The sequence below is a fragment of the Camelina sativa genome, chromosome 9 (assembly GCF_000633955.1).
Source record: "Camelina sativa cultivar DH55 chromosome 9, Cs, whole genome shotgun sequence".
In the NCBI taxonomy this organism is placed as follows: domain Eukaryota; kingdom Viridiplantae; phylum Streptophyta; class Magnoliopsida; order Brassicales; family Brassicaceae; genus Camelina; species Camelina sativa.
In genome coordinates, this window is record NC_025693.1 from 35550588 (window position 1) to 35564922 (window position 14335).

Genomic DNA, 14335 nt, shown 5'->3' on the forward strand with positions numbered 1-14335 from the left:
CTTTTTTTTTTTTTTTTTTTTTTTTTTTGCATTAATCAGATTCTCGTAGGAACAACCTTATAACACATCAGATAATAAAACCATTGCTACCGTTATGATACACATGAGCAACATACTCTCAATTACAACCTAAAAAACAATCAGCTTTAAGATTAAACAATAATTAGACCCATACCAAAGTTCATTAAGACTTTTCGATAGTACTAGTGGAAAGGTTCTTCGACCTTACACGAATCGGTTTGTATTTTCTTTTTCTTTTATCAATCTCAGAGGAACCACGTTATATATAATACATCAGATAATAAAACCATCATCGCTTCCATTACCATATCATACATATGCTTAACATATTCTCAATTACAACCAAAGAAAAAAAGAACAATCAGCTATATAAAGTGATATAAGATTAAGCAATAATTTAGTCAAAATCAAACGTATGTATATTACTTTCGAATAAAGCTTTTTTTTTGTGGGTATGATCAGTCTAAGGTCGTGATCGTGTTCTAAGATTCGATTATGACTTCGTTTTGGTTCGATTCTTGAGGAAGAGGAAGATGACCTTTCTCTTGCAAGCTCTTGACAGATTCATAAAGAGAATTCTTAATGGGTTTAAATTCCAAGCCTAAGTCTTTTATCTTTTGCGTAGTAAACTTGTATGGCTTTGCCCTCGGATTCTTCTCGTCCGAACACCTAATCACATCAAAACACACAACATGTTAATAAGAATACGAAATGTGGACATGATTTCTTGTATATCACTGTAAAGTAACGTATTAATTATTAGACTACCTAAAGGAGACACAAGTCATAAATCTAGTGACCAAACATTGGAGTAGGTGAAGAAAAAACATTCACACTCCGGCGTGTTTGTCTTATGGAATTTGACCCTTAGCAAGACGACACTTTTTATGACTTTTTGTACACACATACCCAAACACGTGATCGATCTCAACGTCAGCAGTAGGTGACAGATGACATGTATTTTGTGATGTGAGAGTTAGTACACAGCATGACACCAATCTCACCACAACCACACAAGTGCTAGCTTATATATATATATATGGGAAATGGGACAACAGTCACAATAATACCAAATACCACCACTCATGTCCCTTTTATCCTAACTAATTAAATATAGTTTTGAATAAATAGATACGTTCAAGTAATTGTGGTGTATCTGTAAATCCAAAGGTTTGTATTTATTGGACCGACTAAATCGTGTTGATTTTGATATAATTTTGACCAAAGTGTTCTCAAAGAGACAAACGTTGACTTACTTGGTTGGAAGTGGATACTCCGGGAAGAATTTAGCCAGAATCTCAACAACCTCGCCACGGTGAAGGGCCGTCTCGGCAAGGATGTAACGGCCTGAGGCGGAGGGTGCTTCGTAGACCATAACATGGCCTAGTGCCACGTCACGGACGTCCACATAGACCTGAGTCAAGTTAGCGTAAGTCTTTGCTGAGCCGGTGAGGTACTTGAGGATATGGACTAGACTAGCGTTCACTGCTGACTGGAGCGGTGGTCCAAGAACTAGAACCGGGTTTAGCACCACTAAGTCCACACCTTTAGCCTTCGCGGTCTCCCATGCAGATTGTTCCGCCAACATCTTCCCGTAGCAATACCAATTCTACAAGGGAGAGAAGAAAAGATAAATTTAGAATTATATCGATCAGCATATGGTAGAAGAACAATGGTCTCATCTCTGAAACTAAGCGGCGTATACTGTGCTAATTGCTAAACCTAAAAGACAAATTATATATAGCTAAAAAAAGAAATAAACCTTTGTGTTTTTGCAGAAATCGAGATCACTCCAGCAATTTTCATCGACTATGGCTTCAGGGCCACGGTTAGGGTTCATGTAAACCGCACCAATTGATGACGTGAACACCACGCGTTTGACCTTGGCTTTAGCCGCCGCGTCGATCACAAACTTAGCTCCGTTCACCGCAGGCTCCAACATTGTCGCCTAATTAGGTCAACATTAATCAAAAAAAAATTAAAACTAGGAAGACAGAGCAATACAACTCCTCTGTTCACAAAATTAGTAGTTACTTACGGGATCGTCGGTCATGGGAGAAGCGGTGTGGAAAACGCCATCGCAGCCGTCGATTGTGGCACATAGAGCCTCGTAGTCGAGAAGGTCTGCACTGTGAAGAGTAAGTCTTTCTTTGGCTCCTTCAAGCTCTCTGAGATGATTGTTCTTGGGATCAGATGGGTTCCTTACGGTTCCTCTAACGGTGTAGCCTCTCTCTAAGAGTAACTTAACGATCCACGAAGCAATGTAGCCGCCGGCTCCGGTGACGCAGACGAGTTTCCCGTCGATTGGCATCTTTTTTTTTTTAAGGAGCAAAGCCTCTGAATGGTCTTGAAAGGGCTTTAGAGATTAGCTAGAATGAGTTATGATGTGTCGTTTGAGGAGAGATTTGTGATTTGTATTTATAGAGAGACTGACTACTTAAGAAGTTACCGGCTTTTTTCCTTTAATTACTGCACTGTGTTTCACCGAACCATGGTAAAGAGTTGGTGAGTCTACATATAAATTAATATATATTTGAAAGGAAAAAAAAGAACAAACAGTAAAACTTAGACTAATATATATTTTTGTTTTCTGATTTATTCAAAGACTGTGGGTTTGGTGAAAATGAAGAATTATTGGGATTAATATTTTAATTTAATTTTATCAATATTTTAATTTAATTTTATCTTATAACACTAGAGAAGTACATTAGTTTCAAAGTTTCAGGTGATCATAAGTGTAAATGCATTAAAAATCCAAACAAAATGGTCAAGTAAAGGTGTTGTGAATCTGACTTTCACATTATTATCTTATCTTGCCAAATGGGACCTTAATTAATGGTTTAACCTTTTTAAAACTTTGATACGAAATTGCTAAATAAATGTTAACAACAAAAGAAACAAATTTTCTAAATAACTAATAAGAAAAGAGAAAACTCGGAAAAGGGTTTCTCTTAAAATATTTCTAACTCATAAGTTTATATATAATTCAAATTATATGGAGTTCTAGAAGACCTTGATAAAAAATGTAGTAATCGTACGTACGCTCATTTAAGATCTACTACACAAATGGCAAATCTATGAACAATGCTTTTTAATTTGTTAATTTGTTTCTCCTTGGTATCATTATCTTAATTTTTAAATATGTATTATAATATATTCCACAAAACCTCTTTAAAAAACAACAATAGGTGAGTAGTTGAGAAGATTGACCTTGACTTTAAATCTAGGCCCTAACTTTTATTTGCTAATGAGGAAAGTTCCCCTGAACCTATCTAAATATATCCACTGTATAATTTCAAATTGTTAACCAAGATTAAATTGATGTATAATCATGATAAAGAGATTCGTATAAATCTTGTTTTTCAACAACATCAAGTACATCATTCTTGACCGTTACATTTATATGCCTTTCGAAATATTGGAAAGATAAAAGTAAATTATTCTCTAAAGTCTTGTTAAAATATATATAAAAAAACTATATTCTGTTCAACATACATTCATGTATATTATTTTAAAAAAACTAGATTGGCCGATAAGTATAAAACCAAGAGGTCCAAAACAGATCTAAACAAATGAGAGGAGTCAAACCAATCATATAAGTTATTGCTGATTTGGAACAAAACACTCTCTTGTATGCAAACATTTAAACTTTTATATAGTTTGTTGTATTTTCTTTGCAATGTATTTCTTTTAAGCTATCTTTGAACAATATTTCAAGTTTAACAAGAAATAAGAAGGATATGATCATATTATGTTTCAAGTCAATTATGATTCAAGTAAAAAAATTGTGACAACTGACTTAAGAATTTGTTGAGTTAATTAACTTATTTATTAGTATTACCTTTATTCTTTTTTCAGAAAATCTGGACAAGAATAGAGTAGTCTCTCATTCACGCGGTCCAGTCCAAGATGGTTGAATGTAATTGTACAAAATATAAAGACAATTTCCAAGTGGTTTCTCTATCAGTTAAGAATTCAAAGTCGCACATGGTAAATGATTTTGTAACCGACGGAGAAACGTGGCACAAAGCCATGATAGCGACTTCTAATAAGTACAACAATGTCAAACTCTCAAGAAACTTTATTAGACACAAACACAAACAAAGTGATGGCATCTCAAACTAGTTTGTGGTATAGTAAGTAATATAACAATCTACAAAGAAAGAAAAAACCAAAGAGTCTAGCAGAAAGAATCTTTCTGAAATGGTTTTTGATTACAATGCCCTAACTGTATAACTCTCTTTCATGACTCTTTCTCTTCATCTTCTTCTTTCTCAATCTCTGAAAAGCCAACCTCTTCTCTCTCTTCTTCTTCTTTCTCAATCTCTGAAAAGCTTGTGTTTGCCCCTTTCTCATCAACCTCTCCTCTCTCTTCTTCTTCTTCCGCTTCTACTTCGTCCTCCATATCATCTGTTTCTCTCCACTTCGGCTCTTCTTCTGACTCCGAGTCCTCGCTCTCACTCTCAATCTCTGAATTTGCGAATTGTTTCTCCTCTTCCTTACCTTCAGCTTCAGCTTCTACACCATTGTGTTCAGATTGTTCTTGCTTCTCGCTACAATCATCTTCGCATTCCTGCTCTTCTCTTCTGTCTAATTCAGCTTCTAGACTCACTTCCTCTTCCTCTTCTGCTGTTCTGTCAGTTTCAGCATTCAACTCTCTCAACGATCTTACATTCTTTCCTTCTCTTGTTTTCTCAACTTGTTTCTTCAACTTTTTGCCAGTTTCCTTCTTCATATGAAGTGTTCTACTGGAGGATCTATCACCATAAATTTACAAAGCCAATTTCACTCAGAACAAGGAATCATAAAAAATTCATATAGACAATGACTTGAGTTCTAGTAAATTCTCAACCTTAAACCTGAGGAACTAGTCGGTTCCACAGACACTGCCACGTTTTTGCTTTTCTTGACTCTCTGCCTCTGCAGTCTGCAACATCATTAAGAACCGGAAAAGACTGTTGCTTTTAAAGACCGTAAGAGATTAATATTGCAACTTTACACAGATCACAGTAATGAACCATTTTACTCACATGTCAGATAAAGGAATGGACTCTGGCAGATCAACCTCCTTATCCTGCTGATTGATTGTGTGGAAATCATTAAGCACGGCAAACACGATTTATTCCGAAACAAAAAGAATAAACTTGTACCTCATCGTCAATAATGTGATCCTCTAGTAACTCCCAGCGTTCTTCACTGAGATTAAGCTCTTCTGAATCTCCATCAGAATATATTACCTGTAATTAGTGGGGGAACAAACATTCCATTCCATATGAATCAACTAAGAAGCAGGCACGATTCTGAGAGGAGGAACATAATAGAATAGTAGCTCAGATGGATTCTCTCACCCGATGCATCTTCTTGCGAGTACAATAAGAATCTATGACGCCTTCATAAAAACTGCACAGTGCAATACCATCAACGGAAAAGCAAAATATTACAGTACACTTGGAAATAAGAACCTTAAGTTTCCAGTATACTTACGTCTTGTCGAGTGGCCACCAGATATTAACTCTCCTACCGACCAAATCCTCACCAAAGCCGTTTGTATCAGACTCCTGAAAAGATGGAAATCCATATATCATCACATTGTAACAGATAGGTGGCAATCAATGGCTAATAATGGGGAGAGACTGTGGTAAAGCTTATTCTATACCACTTCTTTTCTCGCTGTTCGCCTCCTTGTCGGATGGCTCTTTGGAGTTTCTTCAGATTCGTCTGACAATTTTCTAGCTGCAACTTGAGAAACCATCTTCTGCACAGTTGACACAAACGAGAAATTCAACACAACATTTAACGGTAGTCATTTATTTTGACAAAAGAAATCTATGATCGTCTTGTTTTCGACCTTTCTCTTTGATGACTGTGGAACAGGAGTGTCTCGGGATGCACGTTCTAAATTCTTTCTCTTAGCATCCGAGCGAACTGATAATCTCTTTCCACTGGGATTTAGAATCTTAGCTTCAACAATTGGACTCTTTTGAGCCGTTTTCTGACTTTTCTCTAGACCATTTTGGGACCTAATCTTTTTGCTGGAGTTTCCAATCTTTCTGTCATCTTCCTCTTGGTTTGATTCTTTTTTAGGAGGCTCTTCATCCCGGAAGCAGGCTGCCAATTTCTTCAACCTCGGTGAAGAAAGAGAATCAGAATCATAATCATAATCACTCTCATCCACCCGGCTTCGTTTAAGGGAACCCGTCAGAGACCTACTAGTGGCTGGGGAAGTTTCTTTAAGCAGGGGTGTTTTCCTAGCAGCCACCTTTCCAAGTGATGATTCTCCCGCAGATCGTCTTTTATGGATCTTTCTGTTTGAAGTCGTCTTGAAAGGATCTCTTTTTCCGGAAAGCCACGAGATGTCATAATCCTCAGGATTCATCAAAGAATTGGGTTTCCGTCCTCTCTTCCCTGTAACTCCTAACTCTGTTTCTGCATCAGTACTTTCAGACCGCACTTGCTTCAGACTCTGTTTCAACAAACTAGAATTGTTTCCATTTCTAACTTTGTCCTTTTCATTGATTCGTCTGGTTCCATCTCTTGCAGGTCTCTTTGAACTACTTTTAGAAAGATTTTCCTTGCGAGAATGCCCCAAACCCAGTTTCTCCTAGATCAAGCTATTTGGTTAAACAACACTACTGAAAGATGCTGAAACTCTACAAATAAATAACCAAGCTCGTCAAATATAATACCTCTAGTGAACCACTTGTGGTTGCTCGTCTCCCCAACATCGGTTCAGCTGCCTGAACCATGAAAAATATAGCTTGTAACGTATAGAATATGAGATTTCAAGATTTAACCATAAAAGAACTCAATCCACCATCAAAACATAGAGCTCAGGGTATCAAGAATACCTCATTTTCTTTGGTGTTAACTATATTGTGGACTTCCGTAGTGTCAAAATCACTCTGGCATATGGAAGAAACTACTGGAGAATACATATCATAGCTGGTCCCTGTAGAGTTCAAAGCTTCGATGATATATGGTTTAAGTTTACGCGCACATCTACTAAGAACCTTCTCCGCAAGACTCCCAGACATTGGTAAAACATTCTAAGACATGAAAAGAAGACAAAATCAACCCAAGTTAATTGACTGCAAGATAATTTAACTTGAAAGAGGAAGAAACCTTACCTGATTTTCCTTTTTGACACTTGCTAAGAGTATATGAAGCAGATTCGTGGATACTTCTTCGATTTCATCAATTATTGTAATCATTATCATTTCCATTGACGAAAACACCACTTGAGGATGAGCAGGTCTATTAGATGGCACACCAAAACGACATTCAGTCTATAATCTAAAACTTCCTCAAGTATTGTAAATAAGGGTTTGTATATCTAATCTAATCTACCTTATGATTTTCAAGAACTTCTGAAACATAAGCAGGATGAGGTCATAGCATTCCAAGTCCAACATCACCAAGCATGATCTGACCTTTGCAACATTATCAAGAACAGACACTGCTTTCCTATAACTGCGAGAGGACGACGCATCAGCTAGTTTCTCAAAAGCTTCAACTGTCAACCTGAAGATATCCTGTAATAATACCAAAGAAGTAGAATCCAACAGAGCATTACAGAGTGAGAGAGAGAGATGAAACAGAATACTACAGTGTTAACAGGAATTTGATTTGTTTATTATTATTTACCTTCATTCGATCATCACTGTAAGGAGCTTCTGGGGCAGTAATCCTCACAATTTCAGTTAAGCAGGACAGAACTGAAACCCTAACATCAGAATCAGGATGGCTTAAAAGGTCAACCGATACCAAAGCACTCTTCGATGGCAAAAGGGCACTTTGCATTGACAAGGGTGGATCCTGGTCCACATTCCTAAGCAGAGACTCAGTTTCCTACGCCAAGAGAAAAATTGAATTAGAAATCCAACAAAAAAGGATTCGCCTTTAACCAAATTAACCAAGTTCTAAGAATCCCAAAGAAAACGAAACGAATTCACCAAAAAGCAACAAGATTTGACAAAACATATAACTAAAACCAACAATACAGCTTCCCTTATCGGCAAGAAAGAGAAACCCTAATCGCATTTCGTGAATCCAACCTAGCAGGGATCTTTTCTAAAGCAAAAGCAACGATTCTGTATGTGAAGAAGAATCAAAAGAGAAACTGGTAGAGAAGAGAGAATTAGTACATCGAGAAGAGTAAGAAGCTCGTCAGTTGAAGGAGGAGGGCTAAGAAGATTCTTGCCAGCATCGATGAGTGCTTTCGAAAGATCGTCCAATCCAACAATAATAGTCATTCCCTTCTTCTTTCTTCTTCTTCCCCAAAAATTCTCAAACTTGGAAACCCTAAAAAAAACGTAATCAAACCCCAGAAAAGAAAAGAAAAAAAAAACCTAAAGGGTCAGAACTCAGAGCCAAGAAAAGAAGAGAGCGTTCGGGTGATTCTGAGGTTAAGCGGTGTGGTTAAACATGCAAAAATTCACTTATATATATATTACTACTACTAATTTACAAAATTAGAATCATCTCATACTGGTTAAAAACCAAAACAAAAAAAAAGGCAAAGTGGTACCGATTCAATAAGCGACACCAATTATAGAAATTTAAGTTTTTTTTTTTTCTTTTCTCTATTCTTCTTTGATTTTGTCAGTGAACATCTGTAGATTGTGTTGAATCATAAAATTTGTTTCCATATTTGTTCTTTATTTTGTTGTAGACATTTGCACAGATTCGGAGGAATTAAATTTTATTAAAAAAAATATTAAAAAGTTGAAGAAACTTGAGAAAAAGAGGAAAGCAGAGTCATAACAACTGTTAATTGTATACTACAGTATTATTCATTAACCAAAAAAAAGTTTTTACTTTTGATAAAACACATGTTCCCGCCTTCTTATCGTGAAAGTTTTATGATCACTTTTCTTAGTTGATTCGAATAATAACTTGATTAATTAGAAAGAAGCTATATATATGATTTTTAACAACGGTCAAAATGTTTGGCCAAGGCAACAAAACGTGAGCAAAACATATCTTTTTTTGCATTGACATTGAAATGTTTATCTTGCTTTTAGTGAGACTCTAGATGCTTCTCCACGATGTTCAGGGCAGTTGTTTCCTCTCCGTAAATCCTTCCTACGACAAGCAAAAGCAATCATTCAATCACAAGTGTGCTGGAGTCAGCTCCAATGCAGTCTCATAAGATCCATAGCCAAATCAACAGATTAGGACTAGAAATTGAGAGCTACAATCCAAAAAAAAACAGTTCAAAAATTTTACCCAGGCATGAAATGATGTTTCCTCTATGTTTATATTTAGGGATCAGGAGAAATTCGATGTTATCTGCCAAAAATCATCACATAGAAGAAACTCGAAACGCATTCGCAAAATTGAGTTTCAGAATCAGACTGAAGTGTCGGAGAAGAGTATTGAAAAAGAGGCCACTCTGCTAACCTCTCTCAGAAGATGGCTGCGCCAAACAAAGTAAAAAAAAACTTCAGAAAAAACTAACTGATAACAACTTATTGGGCCTGTTTAATAGCAACAGTGGGCCTTTCATTTAGTCCAACGAAATATTATTATATGTCATATTTAATTTGAGTCGCTGAGGGATCTCGAAACCTCGCGTCGATAGGATTAAAAATATATATTAGCGGCCCCTCAACACTCTTTACAAAACAGGTCTTCCTGAATTTATTAATTTACCTAATAATTAAAACGGTTCTATTTTTCTTATTTTTTTCTCCCTCCTGCATATTTTTTTCTCTGTTTCCTGCAACAAAAGAAGACAACCACTTGGTTTCAGTAATACTCTTTACAATCTCAAATCAGATATGACCATATAGCACAAACTAGCTCAAAATCCCTTCATCATTTATGTGCAAGTTATGGCACAAAACGTCTCTGTCGACTTGACTAATGGATTAGCAAATCTATGTCAAGCTTTGTGATCAATGACAAGACAATGCTACAAAACTACAAACTAAGGAACAAATTAGTGATTACCTTTTTGTTTAGGCTACTCGTTTGCGTTTTTTGAGAACTTTGAGCTGCTGCGTCATGTAATCAATCACTTCTTTCAGTGAAGCTTTTCTTCCTTGCTTGGAATGCCACAGTACTGGGACTGAGTAGCGCCCACTAGGATTAAACTCATTCAGCTCCTCCAGTGCTGTCTTCACTGCGTTCTTCACTTCTTCTCCCCACTCTTCTCTCAGATTCTTCATCTGCTCATCTTCTTCATCCACCACTTCCTACACCATAACAGCATCATCAGAATAAACAAGACTCGTGAAGTGGGACAGAAGGCCAATATGAAAGAATTATTGATGTAACATGAGGCATAACAAACCTTCTTTTTGTCTCCAGTCCCCACATGTTTGAATGGGTGCCACGCTGGATCCTTGAGGTTCTCCTGCCATTTCGAGCAAAGTATAGCATGCTGCACCTCAGCTTCTTCGGCGGTGAATCTCTGCTTGCATGCTTTCATGAATGGCTTTTCATCAAGTTCCCCCACCCTCTTTACTCTGATGATGGTTCGCTCACTCAATAATTCTCTCAATTCCTGAAAAACCCAAAACATGCAAACAATTAATCATTCACATCTCAGGTTCCACCATGGCTGTTGGAACTATTCACAGATTCTCGACTATATATCATGGCGAGTATCAGTGAAGCTGTTTGACAGTATCCTAAGCAGCTGAGCATCCACCCTTGTGCATCCTCATCATACAGATTTTTCAACATATTAGCGTTTGACTATGTCACCAACATTTCACTCTCACCTAAAAACATGGAAGCATTTAAAATATATACCGTAGTCAATACTGCACGTGCTTCTTGTATCTCATCATTGCTTTGGCGTTCTTTAATCATGAGATATGAGTTAGTTTCCTCTAGATCTTGTAACTCAGAACGCTTTTCCTCTAGCTCTTCCTTCATCTCCTTCATTTTCTGCTTAACATCATCGTCATCTTCATCGTCATGCTTCATGACTTGCAGCTTTCCTTTCAGCTCCTGAATCTCCATTTGAAGTTTCTGCTTGCTGTCTGACTCCTTCTCAAGCTGAAGGATCTTGTTCAAAATCTCTTCTTTTTTCCTCTGGAGTTCAGAGATAAGAAAGTTGGAATCATAAAACGCAAACAGAAAAAATGTTTTTGTCTAACTTGAATGGTACAGATAGGTCTATTTTGACCATTTACTGAACAGACCTTGTGTTCTTCCACAAGTGTCAAGACACGATCATCTGTTTTTTTATGCTTCAGTGAAGCCAACTGGAGGGAGGAGTTCATGACATCGCTCTGCCATAACAAGGGAAAACAAAAAGATCATCAGTAGATTCAGTACCCTGGAAAACATCAACGCATAAGTATACTATAATGACAAAATATTACCTTCTTCTTGTCTTCATCAAGCTGTTGTCTCTCCAGTTCAGTTAGTGCTTGCTTTTTGTCCAATTCTTTGGACCAAATCTTCAGATTATTCATCTTAGCCTCCAGTTCATTGGTCAGCCTCTCCTTTTCTCTAAAGATCCTGTTTAAATTATCCCGTGAAGACTCCTGCATTTTTTTTGATTCTAGAGAAAAACGTACAGAGAAGCGTTACAAACCTAAACTCGGATGCATCCAGGGCGAAACATAAGCAATTAGTTTTTAGTACAAACCTTCTTTATAAGTTCGGTCCAGCGCGTCTTTCTCTTTGAGAACCTCGCGCAAAGAGATCGCTTTCTGATTGTACTTGTACTGGACCTTGTTCAGATTCTCATTTGTCATAGCAATTTTATTTGACAGATCATCCACCACAATATTCTTATTCTGAATTTCCTCCTTGCAGATATCAGAGAAACTTCTCAGTTTTCCTACTTTGGACAGGTATTCTGCTATTGACCCTTGTGAGTTGTAGTCATCTGAACGTGCGCACCAACCATAAGCCTTAGACCTCCAGTCTCCTCTTTTATCACTCCAGTCCTTTTTGCCGCAGCCCCTTTTCTCATATTCCTTCTCAAGCTCTGTGGCACTCTTAAAGCCACTCATACCACTGTTAAACTGAGGAATGACAGCAACTACGGAATCCTGCTCAAGCCAAATGGTTTTCACTTCCAAAGGATCGAATTCGGCGAGTTTCTTCGACCAATAGGCTGAATCAAGGAGATAATAGTTGTTATCAGTTCTTCTCACCGGGTAGATGACAATCCCCATCCAAGGCCAGACATAAACGTCATCCACAACTGCTTGAGACTGCTTCGACGAGGACGAGGGAATTTGTGGGCGTGGGAGATCAGAATCACCAGCAAGCTCGTTCTGCATGTATTTTGCCAAGGCGAAGTGATTTGCTTTTTGCTTAGCACTTCTACTCGAAGATCCTTTGGCAACACCAGACGCGTGAGCAAGTAGCTCTTTATACTTGTAATGCTGCTTCTTCTTCCCAGAGCAGAAGGGGCACCTGAATGTGTCCTTCACCTTAACCTTGTAAGTCCCATTCTTCATTAGCTCGTAAGGTTTCTCAGCATAGACATCTATCTCAGACTCACTGATATCTGACTCCTCTTCGGAACTGCTCTTATCCATCCTAGTAAGTGACCTGTAACTCAAGAGTTTTCACCAGATTATTTGGGAATGGTTGATAAAGGACAGATCTAAGAAACAAAACAAAAACAGAGTCTGTAGGAAGAACAACTAAGAGTGGACTTTATATGCCAAAGAGAACCATTAGATAGATGAACAGGCAAATGCAGCAGATATGAAGACCAATCGCAATCATAGCAAAATTTTGACAACAAAACTGGATGTAAGTAATCAAATCTCAACTGCTTACGAACAAAAACAACTAGTTAAATGCTTTAAATATCACAGACAAGTTACAAATATGGTAACCCTAGAAACGCTATATCCTTAACCAAATCAGCAGATTCGCAGCTAGCAAATAAGAGAAATAACCCAGAAACACCATTAAAACTTACCCAGACACGTTTTTCTCAAAGAATGCGTTCACGATCAAAGAAACCTTCTTTTATCTGCCAAGTAAACGAGCAACAATGTTAGTCTCTCACATGGCAGTCGGCTATACCTAAACCGAAAAAAATCCCCAAGAGTCGGCGAATAAGAAAAAACTTCAACAATCACATAGAAACCCTAAACGTAGACGAAATTGAGCAGAGGAATCAGAACCGTCGGAGAAGAGAGTGAAGTGACTTAACCTCAGACGACGAACGATTAGTTGCGCGAAGATGATGAATGAAACTTGTGATTACTAAACTAATTTATTGCAGTTTAATGGGCCAGTCCAACAACAATAATGGGCCTTACATCAAGCCCATGAAAACATTACATCCGCTCGAAAGCTAAATCAATACTCTGAAAGCTAATTTCTCGATACATATAACAAACAACAGTGATCGAACTAACAACTAAAATCCTAATCTTGAGCGTTATGGATCCGATTTTGTGATCATGCAAAAAGAAGAAGAGACATAAATACTAGTTTATAAGGAATTTTTTTTTTTATTGTGATTTGATATATATTTCTGTTTTAGATAGCAACCTGACCATTTTCAACACCTAATCCATACAAAACACCAGAATATTTCTGCAAAGGACCAACGAAGAAATTCTCCTTGAGCTTTCTGAAAGTACAAGACGTGAGCAAACTATCCGAACCAGCTTGGTGACATATCCCAACTCTCTCAACTTCAAGCAACTCAGCAAGCTTGTTCAAACCACCGTGAAGGCTGTTACAGAACTTCATCAAGTGTTTAATATCGTACACCGTCGGGAAATAAACGTTGATCAGCTTGAAGAAATCCGTCTGCGAATCAGGCAGGTTCTGGCAAGTCAACAGCTTAAGCAAGTATCCGAAATCGTATCCGCTGTGAAACGTAACCCAATGCACGTTTTCGTTCAACACAATACCAGAGGACATGAGGAGCTCAGCGAACCTCTTGGAATCGATCCCGTCTTGTGTGTTCTTCGCCAAATCGATGCCTGATTGTTTGAGAAGCTCGATTGAATCGACAGCGAAGATATCGGAATCGAGATCGAATTCTCGGAAATTGAATTGCCAGATGCAGTACTTGTTGTCGGTTCCACAGGTGGGGAGGTCACCTTGCTCGTTGGAGAAGGTGAGGCCGAGCTGAATCATTTTGAGGATGTTGACGTTTGTCTTTAAGGTCTCGTAGTGGTAATCGGCGTTGGATTTGAAAGTACCGACGGGTCGAACGACGATACCTGGGAACTCAGTGTCCATGGCGACGTAAGGGAAATCGTCGACGACGTCTCGGATCAGATCCATTTCTTCTTCGAGGTTATCGTTCCAGACTTCGCGGATTTGGATAGAATCGTCTTTCAGAAACAGAGACATGTCTATCAATGAT

General features: G+C 37.8%; 4 protein-coding genes across 7 annotated transcripts in view; all 4 read right to left on the reverse strand.

The window, feature by feature from the left end:
* Window positions 1-2412, reverse strand: part of LOC104714287 (cinnamoyl-CoA reductase 2) — a 3321-nt gene extending 909 nt beyond the window's left edge. Inside the window, exons 1-4 of one of the 2 annotated variants that reach the window (XM_019229809.1) lie at window positions 2060-2412; window positions 1784-1969; window positions 1278-1630; window positions 509-690 (exon numbers count right to left, since the gene is read on the reverse strand). In XM_019229809.1, the coding sequence (XP_019085354.1) occupies window positions 509-690; window positions 1278-1630; window positions 1784-1969; window positions 2060-2332 (994 nt within the window). In that variant the 5' untranslated portion in view covers window positions 2333-2412. Of the gene's footprint in view, window positions 1-299; window positions 691-1277; window positions 1631-1783; window positions 1970-2059 lie in introns of those variants that run through there. The other variant, XM_010431595.2, reaches the window with a different exon arrangement.
* On the reverse strand, window positions 4081-8461 carry LOC104714288 (glutamic acid-rich protein-like). 2 transcript variants are annotated; one of them, XM_010431596.2, is made up of 14 exons: window positions 8166-8461; window positions 7666-7869; window positions 7369-7553; window positions 7149-7275; window positions 6870-7067; window positions 6708-6758; window positions 5870-6622; window positions 5678-5776; window positions 5506-5579; window positions 5370-5421; window positions 5172-5258; window positions 5052-5098; window positions 4874-4948; window positions 4081-4778 (listed from the first exon to the last, which is right to left on the reverse strand). In XM_010431596.2, the coding sequence occupies exons 1-14, from the start codon at window positions 8271-8273 to the stop codon at window positions 4265-4267; spliced, it is 2574 nt and encodes an 857-aa protein (XP_010429898.1). In that variant the 5' UTR covers window positions 8274-8461; the 3' UTR covers window positions 4081-4264. The 2 variants fall into 2 exon arrangements, with proteins under 2 accessions (XP_010429898.1, XP_010429899.1); XM_010431597.2 differs by having other exon boundaries at window positions 5052-5095; window positions 8166-8458.
* On the reverse strand, window positions 9482-13339 carry LOC104714291 (factor of DNA methylation 5-like). 2 transcript variants are annotated; one of them, XM_010431600.2, is made up of 9 exons: window positions 13163-13339; window positions 12926-12979; window positions 11630-12546; window positions 11361-11542; window positions 11178-11267; window positions 10783-11067; window positions 10319-10531; window positions 9976-10220; window positions 9482-9742 (listed from the first exon to the last, which is right to left on the reverse strand). In XM_010431600.2, exons 3-8 carry the CDS (start codon window positions 12531-12533, stop codon window positions 9984-9986), a joined length of 1911 nt encoding a protein of 636 aa, XP_010429902.1. In that variant the 5' UTR covers window positions 12534-12546; window positions 12926-12979; window positions 13163-13339; the 3' UTR covers window positions 9482-9742; window positions 9976-9983. The 2 variants fall into 2 exon arrangements, with proteins under 2 accessions (XP_010429902.1, XP_010429903.1); XM_010431601.2 differs by having other exon boundaries at window positions 13089-13339.
* LOC104714290 (probable CCR4-associated factor 1 homolog 6) overlaps window positions 13429-14335 on the reverse strand; it is a 7873-nt gene continuing 6966 nt past the window's right edge. The window contains exon 2 of the mRNA XM_010431599.2: window positions 13429-14322. Within this exon, the coding sequence (XP_010429901.1) occupies window positions 13495-14322 (828 nt within the window). The 3' untranslated portion in view covers window positions 13429-13494. The remainder of the gene's footprint in view (window positions 14323-14335) is intronic.

Coding starts and splice junctions, on each gene's coding strand:
- LOC104714288 (XM_010431596.2), bottom strand. CDS start 8,273: ATGACTATTATTGTTGGATTGGACGATCTTTCGAAAGCACTCATCGAT. Junction 6,623..6,707: donor CCACAAGTGGTTCACTAGAG/GTATTATATTTG, acceptor AGCTTGATCTAG/GAGAAACTGGGTTTGGGGCA. Junction 4,779..4,873: donor ACTAGTTCCTCAGGTTTAAG/GTTGAGAATTTA, acceptor TTATGGTGATAG/ATCCTCCAGTAGAACACTTC.
- LOC104714291 (XM_010431600.2), bottom strand. CDS start 12,533: ATGGATAAGAGCAGTTCCGAAGAGGAGTCAGATATCAGTGAGTCTGAG. Junction 11,543..11,629: donor GGACCGAACTTATAAAGAAG/GTTTGTACTAAA, acceptor GTTTTTCTCTAG/AATCAAAAAAAATGCAGGAG. Junction 10,532..10,782: donor CACGTGCAGTATTGACTACG/GTATATATTTTA, acceptor TGGGTTTTTCAG/GAATTGAGAGAATTATTGAG.